At 47.4% G+C, this 10,369-nt stretch overlaps 1 protein-coding gene across 1 annotated transcript; it reads right to left on the reverse strand.

Annotated features, from left to right (window-relative positions):
• Positions 1-282: 282 nt before the first annotated feature.
• LOC100281585 (6-phosphofructokinase 2) lies at positions 283-4,194 on the reverse strand. Its single transcript, NM_001254885.1, has 11 exons — positions 3,584-4,194; positions 3,439-3,485; positions 3,245-3,284; positions 2,921-3,121; positions 2,405-2,617; positions 2,224-2,292; positions 1,987-2,116; positions 1,771-1,811; positions 1,447-1,671; positions 669-872; positions 283-582 (listed from the first exon to the last, which is right to left on the reverse strand). The coding sequence occupies exons 1-11, from the start codon at positions 3,815-3,817 to the stop codon at positions 400-402; spliced, it is 1,587 nt and encodes a 528-aa protein (NP_001241814.1). The 5' UTR covers positions 3,818-4,194; the 3' UTR covers positions 283-399.
• Positions 4,195-10,369: the final 6,175 nt, after the last annotated feature.

Here is a 10,369-nt window from a genome sequence, read left to right on the forward strand (position 1 = left end):
GAACCCGAGCTCGTGCACCAGGTCGCGGACCGTCCGGCCCTGTGCCGCGGACCGTCCGCGTCTGACCAGAGAGCACCGTCGCCTCGCACCAGGCCGCGGACCGTCCGGCCCCTGCGCGCGGACCGTCCGTCCCTGTGCAGAGGGCACCGCCGCCGGTTCTTCTTGAGTGATTGGCGCTCCGAAAAAGCGTCAACAGATCCGTATATGCATTGCTCTCAACTGACGAAATTAATACACGTAGGATGCAACCGAAATTAATACACGAACAGCCAAAACGAGCTTACTTCAGGAAGCTTATATTATTACAAAATGCTCACATTATCCAACCCTATCATATAGCGGTCGCTAATCTCTACAACGCCAGCACCCAAAAAAGCAAAACAAGTCTTGTGCCCCATTTCATTTGGACGAGTTTTCCGGCGAGTCCAGGAGCAGCGTGTTGTGCAGGTGGTGCTCGTCGTCGTCGTGCTTCATGTTCTCCACGTCCTCGTGGCTCAGGAAGCAGGGCTGGTTCGTCGAGCACAGCACCCTCGCCCACATCCGGTCCGTGATCACCACCTTGTTCTGCTTCTCGGTGATCCTCTGCAAAACAAGAGAAGGGTTTATCCAGGATCCAAGACCGGATGTCCAGGAAGCTCAACTGCACAAGCACAAGACCCTCGACTTACATAGAACGGGATGTAGGCGTGTCTGCCATTGACCGGAGCGACGATGAAGCCGGTGTACCCCGCCATGGCGCCATGGAGCGCGCTGTGGGCTAGCAGAGTGCAGTAGACGTTGTCGGAAGCGTTTGAACTGACGGCGCGGATCATGTAAGTCGGGTCGATGTACTTGAGAGTTATCGGGAAACGGGGCTTCTTCTTGAAATGATCCTGCATGTCAAAGAAATGGGATAAAATTCAGCATTGGAAGGCCAGCTAATGATAAAAAAAATTAAGATGGCTCGGTTTGAAACTAAATAATTCTACTAAAGCCTTGTTCGGTTACCTGGAATTAAATCCCACCATGAATTTAATCCAAATATGGATTGGGTGAATTCATACCTCACATCTAATCACCATGGTGGAATTAAATCCAATAACTAATCCATATGTCTCTCAAAGATAGTTATTCTTTTGATTCATGGATTCTAATGTAAACTTATGCAATATCTCCATGGATTTGTTCCATACCTAATGAGTTATAGATAGAATCAATGTTTTTTATAGTTTAAAAAATTCCTAAACCCTTGGGTTATATTTCATGATGGATTTAACCGAATAAATTTTTTTAATTAGTCTTGGATTATTTTAGGTTATGGATTGTGACATGAATTTAATTCTAACTCATACTAATCCAGAGCTGAATTGGTGTAAACGAATAAAGCCTAATGGGGATGGGGAATCATCCGGCTATGATAGTAGAGCTAATCGACAAGGAAACGGAGATCTGGACCACGAGCCTGACCTTTATCTTCTGGGATAGCCAGAGGCCAACATCCAGAAGCAGCTTATTTCCCGAAGCATCCTGGGTGTCCACGGAATTCATGCTTTTCGCGATGAGATCCTGTCCAGCACCCTCGGCCACCACGATGACCATGTGTCCGTTGTCCTTGAGCCGTCTCTCGACAAACTCAAGGAGCCCTCCCTTCCCTTCAAGGTAGAAGGGCGACTCCGGGATTAAGCAACAGTCCTGAGGCAGCAAGCAGAAGGAAGCGGTCACTCATTTCATTTGGCTCAACATCTTCTTTTCTCACGTCGAACATAAGATGAATCAGCAGAGCGTACGTACCACGTCGCGGCTAGCTAGAGTAGCGTACATGGCAATGAAACCTGCGTCAGATCAGAAGGATTTAAAGCTTGTTGTTGTTGTTGTTGTTGTTGTTGTTGTTGTTGTTGTTGTTGTTGTTGTTGTTGTTGTTGTTGTTGTTGTTTATAACCATCACAGTGATGCAAAAATAAGCAGGAGGTGGCGGCGAGCTTGAATGGGGGACATTGATAAACGTACCGCTGTTGCGACCCATCAGCTTCACGACACCGATGCCGTTCTCTGCACTCTCAGCCTCGACATGAGCAGCGTTGATGGCCCTCTGGGCCTCCTCCACGGCAGTGTCAAATCCGAACGACTTGTCGATCACCTGCACGAGCAGTTGAAGACGAAGAAGCTACGGTCAGGGACGAGAACGATGTTTTGCTATTTATTATTATTTTTTTCAAAGGACGCAGCTGGAGGAGCAGAAGATACCGCGATGTCATTATCGATGGTCTTTGGGACGCCGACCACAGCGCATTTGAGGCCCCGTCTACGGACTTCCTGAGACCATGTTCCAAAAATAAAGTTTCGAGTCACACACACATCGACCGGATTTTGCATCTACTAACAGCAATTTCTCCAGAATCAACACATCTGGATGCTTGTGTTATACCTCGTAAATCACAGAGGCGCCTTTCTGAGTACCGTCGCCGCCGATAATATAGACCTGGTTAATACCACGGTCCTGAAGACAGTCAACAATCTTGGCAGTGTCATGCCCTCCTCTCGACGTTCCCAGGACCGTCCCGCCTCTCTTGTGGATGCCGTTCACTGATCTCGGTGTCAACGCGACCGTGTTTTTGGAATAGAAACCCTTGTATCCACCCTACGCATCACACATTTATACACATAATAATCAGTCCAGAAATGAGACAAGATGGCTCAATATGCTTCGTAAGCACTATCCTCATACTATTATACAACGTCGTGTGGCTAGGTGGTACCAGGAGAAGTGTATCGCTGTTTTCCTATCGATAATTGTGACTTTAACTAAGCCAATTCTTGAATAAGCAGTCGAAAAATGGTTCAAATGATCGATGCATTGTAAACTACACATGCGAAAGAATAATAATAAAAAAATAACTTTTTTCGCAAGATGAGAGCATAGTAAAAGCTCCTCAGTCCTCACCTCTATGCCAACGACACTGGTGACGCCGTACATGTCATACAGGCCGCAGACAAGCTCACGGATGACGGTGTTCAAGCCGGGGCAGAGCCCGCCGCAGGTGACGATGGCGGCGTTCACCTCGTCGGGCTGGAAGTACACCCGCTGCCGTGGCCCGGCGCGCCGGAAGTGGGTGCCCCTGGCGCTGGTCTTGTGAACAACGATCTGCGGGGCAGGCAGTCAGTCACGTCATGTCACAGGCCGGCCGGGTTAGCGCGCGCCGCCAAGCAGGTCTGCGGCCGCCAGTACGTCCATCGTTTGCGGCGGGAAAAGAGAAGCCTCCCTCACCTTCTGCGTGACGGTGTCGTCTGGGTTGACGAAGTACTGCCTGGGACAGAGAAACACACGCGGTGGGAGTCAGAGAAAGGTCAGTCAGCTCTGGAGCATCATCCGTGTGTCTGGACGGGTTATGAATGGAGCTGGGTGGGATTGGGAATAGCGAAATGGAAGCGGGGACGGGGAGTGAGGAGGAGAGTTCGTACTTGACGACTGAATACGCCGGGTTGTCTTGGAGGGGGTTCGGGTATGTCTGCATGTCGAAGCGACCACACCGATGGAATCAGTGATCAGTGAAACATGTACACCAACGCGAGACAGCAAGAGGATGGGGGGGAGTGGCGCACGCACCGGGAGCTGGGGCAGGTAATCCGTGAGGTGCGGCACGTCCTCGAGCACGTAGCCGGCGTCGCCGCCCACCAGCTTCTTCTTCTCCGCCCACTTCGCCGCTGGGGACGCCTTGGTGGCGCCGCCGCCGTTGGCGGCGGCGGCGGCGGCGGCGGGGACGGGGTCCTTGAGGTCGAGCGGCTTCTTCCTCTTCTCCGGCGCCGCCACGGGCGCAGGAGGGACACCGAAGGATTCCATCGCCGGGACGGCCCGTGCCGCCGGTGAACACAGAGCTGAGCAAGCTTTCGCGTCCGCCGCCTGCTGGGCTGGCCCTGCGGCGCGCGCGACGAAGAGTCTCGGTTCGACCCCCCGCGGAGCTCAGCTAACTAACCTTTCTGCTGCGAGTATAGTCTGAGTCTGTTGTTGGCGTCTGCCGAAGGCGCGGGCCGTTTACACACGTCGCGCTTGAGGTTTGACGACGGCGACGGACGGAGGAGGACCGAACCCAAAAGGGGGAGGATAGAAGGTTCCCGTTTATTTACACGGTTTGGAGAGGACGAAAGAAATGCCGCTCCGGCGTGTATGTAATGTAATGTATAGGGAAAGTGGAATATTCCCCAGGATTTTGGGCATTCGGCTGCCGTGTGTGGGTAAACCGGGGAACACAAACGGGTAAGACCGCTGCGCTGCACATTTGGCTGGGAGGGACCGAGGGAGGGATGCCCCTCGTGTCCGAAAGAGAGAAGGGCGAAACGGTCAGTACGGAACTGTTAGCGGAGCGGGGCAGCAGCACCAGGTGGCCATAGTTGCGAGCCACGAGCCATGACGAATGACCGTGACGTGCCACCTACAACCCATCCGCCACAAGCATCACGATTCACTCACGTGAATCATCATTCATCCCCCATCGCAAAGGCAAAAAAACAACAAACGACCACGGACCACTCGTTTCTCGCCTTGTCTTTTCTCTCTCTTTTCCCTCGGTGTGCACCGCCCATTTTGCAGCAAATCAGCGCCGTGCGAGCACTCGCAAGTCGCAACGCCATCTGCTGCAGGAAGGTGTGATTGGGTGAGCCGTGAGCCCGTGAGCATACAAAAATAAATATAAGGAGCGATTATTATCAATCGCTGTTGCTCTCGGCTCTCCACATCGTGAGGATGACGCGTGTCTGCTTGTTTAGCCCTTGTTGTGTACTTTCGGTGCCGCGTGCCCATGGACGTCACGGCCCACGCGGCGTTGTGCATACTTTGCTTCCGATCCATTGCCTAGTTGCCCGGCTTCATAATCATGGTAAATACTGTAATCATCGCGGTAAATACAATCACACTCCAAGATGATGTTGGTCCCTTATTTAGAATAATCACGATTGTTGTTGTTGTTTTCGAAGGAACGGATAGAGCCACATATGAGATAAATTGATCTGAGGCACATTATTAATAATGATCGTCAAATTAACCTTACATTTGTTTTGTCTTCTAGGTCCTGTTTAGGGAACAAAGATTTTGAAAACCATTGTTTTCTAAAATACTGCAGTATAATTTAGTCAGAACAATATCGCAGCTACAGTTTTAGAAACTGGGGTCTAGATCTAAGTTAGAATACTTTAAATCAACTACAATATGTGCAATACTTCGATTTTGAAAACGAAGATTTTACCTAGTTTATCAAACATCATTCTGTATATAATAATGCAGTATTTGATAATACTATAGTAATTTTTCCCCAAAACTGTGAAAAAAAACTTCAATCCCAAACACACCCTACTGTGCGATGAATTTACCACTATTCTCTTCCAAGTGGCCTCACTCAGCACTATCTAGGTCCACGCTCAGGACAACGATGATAGGGAGAGCGAAAGATTATCCAACATGAATTTTCCCTGTTTTGGGATAATATAGAAACTTTTGATATTGGAGAGGATTGGAGGGGTTAAAACTCGTTTGCTATTATTTTAAATAACAAGTGAATTTTAGTCCCTCTAATTTCCTTTGTTACCTTTGCTCCCAAACTAGTCCTCTATTCCATGAATTTTCGAAGAGAGTTTGAGTTTTTAAAGTAGACCATAAGGAATGACTTGCTCTGATGTACCGTTTCTGTCGAAGACGTTTAGTAGAGTGGAGCCTATGTTTTCCATTTGATCGTAAAATCAATATTTTTATTGAGGTTTTCCTTTTTTTACCTGCAAATAACGTTTTAGGACCACTGGTTTATATTTATTGCTACTCCCTCCGTCTTAAAATGTTTGTCGCTATAGTATTTTTGCCGAACAATTTTTTTTTTCAAGTTTGACTATATTTATACAAATGTTAGCAACATCTGCATCTCTAAATAATGTTACTAATGAAAGGGAAATGTGCCCTTAGACCATTTCTAAGTTTTTTGGTGATTTAGTGTCCAATACAAGTGCCTAAGTGTCAAATGGTGGACAAAGTACAAATCAAGTATAAAGATATGTTTCTCAGACTTAATACATTGTTTTAGTGACTAATGTATTGTGTCTAAGTGCTGGAAACAGGAGAAAACAAATTGGAGAGAGATAGCTTTGTTTCAGCCAAAGCCAGCTCTGTCTGGATGCACCGGACTGTCCGGTGGTGCACCGGACAGTGTCCGGTGTGCCAGGCTGGCTCAGGCGAACTTGCTGCTCTCGGGAAGGAATTAACGGCGTACGGCTATAATTCATCGGACTGTCCGGTGTGCACCGGACTGTCCAGTGAGCCAACGGCCGGCTGCGCGATCCGCGCGAGACACGTGGCCGAGCCAACGGTCGGGAGGGGGCACCGGACTGTCTGGTGTGCACCGGACAGTGTCCGGTGCACCAACGGCTCCAAGGCTGCCAACGGTCGGCTTCGCCAAATAAGGAAGGAAATCCGCACCGGACAGTGGCCGGTGGGGCACCGGACTGTCCGGTGCGCCAGGCGACAGAAGGCAAGAATTGCCTTCCCGGATTGCTCTCAACGGCTCCTAGCTGCCTTGGGGCTATAAAAGGGACCCTTAGGCGCATGGAGAAGAACACCAAGCATTCCTTAAGCACTCTTGATCACTCACACTCCATTCTTGCGCACTTGTTCGACATTCTAGTGATTTGAGCTCCGTTCTAGTGTGCTAGTCTTTTGAGCTTAAGTCTGGGTCTTGTGTGTGCGTATTTGCTGTGATCTTTGTGTCTTGTGTGAGTTGCTAATCCCTCCCTTACTCCGTGCTTCTTTGTGAACATCTTTGTAAGGGCGAGAGACTCCAAGTTGTGGAGATTCCTCGCGAACGGGATATAGAAAAGAAAAGCAAACACCGTGGTATTCAAGTGGGTTTTTGGACCGCTTGAGAGGGGTTGATTGCAACCCTCGTCCGTTGGGACGCCACAACGTGGAAGTAGGCAAGTGTTGTACTTGGCCAAACCACGGGATAAACCACAGTGTCTACCTGTGTTGATTCTCTTGTGGTTATTGTGTTTCGCTAAGACTCTTCTCTAGCCACTTGACAATACTGCGCTAACACTTAACCAAGATTTTGTGGCATTAAGTTCAAGTTTTACAGGATCACCTATTCACCCCCCTCTAGGTGCTCTCAATTGGTATCGGAGCCATTCTCTTCAAGAAAGGGACTAACCGCCCGAAGAGATGGATCCTAAGGGGAAGGGAATCGTGATCAATGATAAGGAGGAGTCCTTCGTCAACGAGCCGAAGGATGACAAGCCTACCGACTCGGGCTCGGGCCACAAACGAAAGGATGGGAAGAAGAAGAAGACAAGGCGCATCAAGGAGATCGTCTACTACGACAACAGCGACGAGTCCACTTCTTCCCAAAAGGACAATGACGACAACGACTACGAGAGAAGGAAACCGGTTAATTCGAACTTTTCTTTTGACTACTCTCGTATTCCGCAAAGTACAAATGCTCATTTGCTCTCCATTCCACTTGGCAAACCTCCTCACTTTGATGGAGAGGACTACGGATTTTGGAGCCACAAAATGCGTAGTCACATGTTCTCTCTCCATCCGAGCATATGGGAGATTGTGGAAAGTGGAATGAAATTTGATAGCTCGGATAGTCCTATGTTTATCAATGAACAGATTCATAGAAATGCACAAGCTACTACTGTGTTGTTAGCCTCTTTGTGCAGGGACGAGTATCATAAGGTGAGCGGCTTGGACAATGCCAAGCAGATCTGGGACACCCTCAGGATCTCACATGAGGGAACGACGTAACCTTACTCACCAAAATGGAGTTGGTGGAGGGCGAGCTTGGAAGATTCGCAATGATCAGGGGAGAGGAGCCAACCCAAACATACAACCGCTCAAGACCCTCATCAACAAGATAAGGAGCTACGTAAGCACACGATGGACGGACCACGACGTCGTTCGTCTAATGCTAAGGTCCTTTACTGTACTTGATCCACATTTGGTGAACAATATCCGTGAAAATCCTAGGTACACCAAGATGTCGCCCGAAGAAGTTCTTGGGAAATTTGTAAGCGGACGAATGATGATCAAGGAGGCGAGATATGTCGACGACGCGTTGAACGGTCCAATCCATGAGCCTCAACCCATTGCTCTCAAGGCAACGAGGAGCAAGGAGGCGCTACCTAGCAAGGTGGCACAAGTTGAGGCGGCCAGGCTCAATGATGAAGAGATGGCTCTCATCATCAAGCGCTTCAAGACGGCGCTAAAGGGTCGCAAGGGGCAGCCAAGCAAGACCAAGACAAAGGGGAAGCGCTCATGCTTCAAATGTGGTAAGGTTGGTCATTTTATTGCTAATTGTCCCGACAATGATAGTGACTAGGAACAAGGGAACAAGAGGGAGAAGAAGAAGAACTATAAGAAGGCAAAAGGCGAGGCACATCTTGGCAAGGAGTGGGACTCGGATTGTTCGTCGTCCGACTCCGACAACGAAGGACTCGCCGCCACTGCCTTCAACAAGTCATCCCTCTTCCCCAACGAGCATCACACTTGCCTCATGGCAAGGGAAAAGAAGGTAAGCGCTCGTAACACTAGTACTTATGATTCTTCAAGTGAGGATGAGTCTAGTGATGATGATGAAATAGATTATTCATGTTTATTCAAGGGTCTAGATAGAACCAAGGTGGATAAAATAAATGAATTGATTGATGCTTTGAATGATAAGAATAGATTGCTAGAAAAGCAAGAGGATCTCTTATATGATAAACATGATAAGTTTGTAGAAGCTCAAAAATCCCTTGCTTTAGAAATTAAGAGGAATAAAATGCTTTCTTGCGAATTGTCTACATGCCATGACTCTATTTCTAGTTTAAAAAGCATAAACGATGACTTGAATGCTAAGTTAGAAATAGCTAATAAATCAACATCTTGTGTAGAACATGTTGTGGTTTGCACTAGGTGTAAAGATTTTAATGTTGATGCTTGTAGTGAACACCTAGTTTCAATTTCTAAATTGAATGATGAAGTGGCTAGTCTTAATGCCCAACTTAAGACTAGCAAAAGCGAATTTGATAAGTTAAAATTTGCAAGGGATGCCTACACGATTGGTAGACACCCCTCAATTAAGGATGGACTTGGTTTCAAGAGAGAAGCCAAGAACTTAACAAGCCATAAGGCTCCCATTCCCGCCAAGGAGAAAGGGAAGGCCCCTATGGCTAGTAGTGCTAAAAAGAACCATGCTTTTATGTATCATGATAGGAGACATGCTAGAAATGCAAATAGAAGTTATGATGCTTTTGATTCACATGTTTACGATTCATATGCTATGTTTGCTTCTAGTATGCATGGTAGAAATGTAGCTAGGAGAAATGCTATTAATCACATGCCTAGGAGAAATGGTGTTAATGTTCCTAGGAAAATTAATGAACCTTCTACAATATATCATGCGTGCAATGCTTCATTTGCCATTTGTAGAAAGGATAGGAAGGTAATTGCTAGGAAATTAGGGGCAAGATGCAAGGGAGATAAAACTTGCATTTGGGTCCCTAAAACTATTGTGACTAACCTTGTAGGACCCAACAAGAGTTGTGTACCTAAAACCCAAGCCTAAATTTGCCTTGCAGGTTTATGCATCCGGGGGTTCAAGCTAGATTATCGATAGCGGATGCACAAACCACATGACGGGGGAGAAGAAGATGTTCACCTCCTACGTCAAGAACAAGGATCCCCAAGATTCAATCATATTCGGTGATGGGAATCAAGGCAAGGTGAAAGGCTTAGACAAAATTGCAATCTCAAATGAGCACTCTATTTCTATTGTGTTTTTAGTTGAGTCTCTTGGATATAATTTGCTATCTGTTAGTCAATTATGCAATATGGGATATAACTATTTATTCACTAATGTAGATGTGTCTGTCTTTAGAAGAAGTGATGGTTCATTAGCCTTTAAGGGTGTATTAGACGGCAAACTTTACTTAGTTGATTTTGCAAAAAAGGAGGCCGGTCTAGATGCATGCTTAATTGCTAAGACTAGCATGGGCTGGCTGTGGCATCGCCGCTTAGCACATGTGGGGATGAAGAACCTTCACAAGCTTCTAAAGGGAGAACACGTGATAGGTTTAACTAATGTTACCTTCGAAAAATATAGACCTTGTGCAGCTTGTCAAGCAGGTAAACAAGTGGGAGGAGCACATCACAGCAAGAATGTGATGACCACATCAAGACCCCTGGAGCTGCTACATATGGACCTCTTCGGACCCGTCGCCTATCTAAGCATAGGAGGAAGTAAGTATGGTTTAGTTATTGTTGATGACTTTTCCCGCTTCATTTGGGTGTTCTTTTTGCAGGATAAGTCTGAAACCCAAGGGACCCTCAAGCGCTTCCTAAGGAGAGCTCAAAACGAGTTTGAGCTCAAGGTGA

This window comes from Zea mays, chromosome 3 (assembly GCF_902167145.1).
Source record: "Zea mays cultivar B73 chromosome 3, Zm-B73-REFERENCE-NAM-5.0, whole genome shotgun sequence".
Taxonomy (NCBI): domain Eukaryota; kingdom Viridiplantae; phylum Streptophyta; class Magnoliopsida; order Poales; family Poaceae; genus Zea; species Zea mays.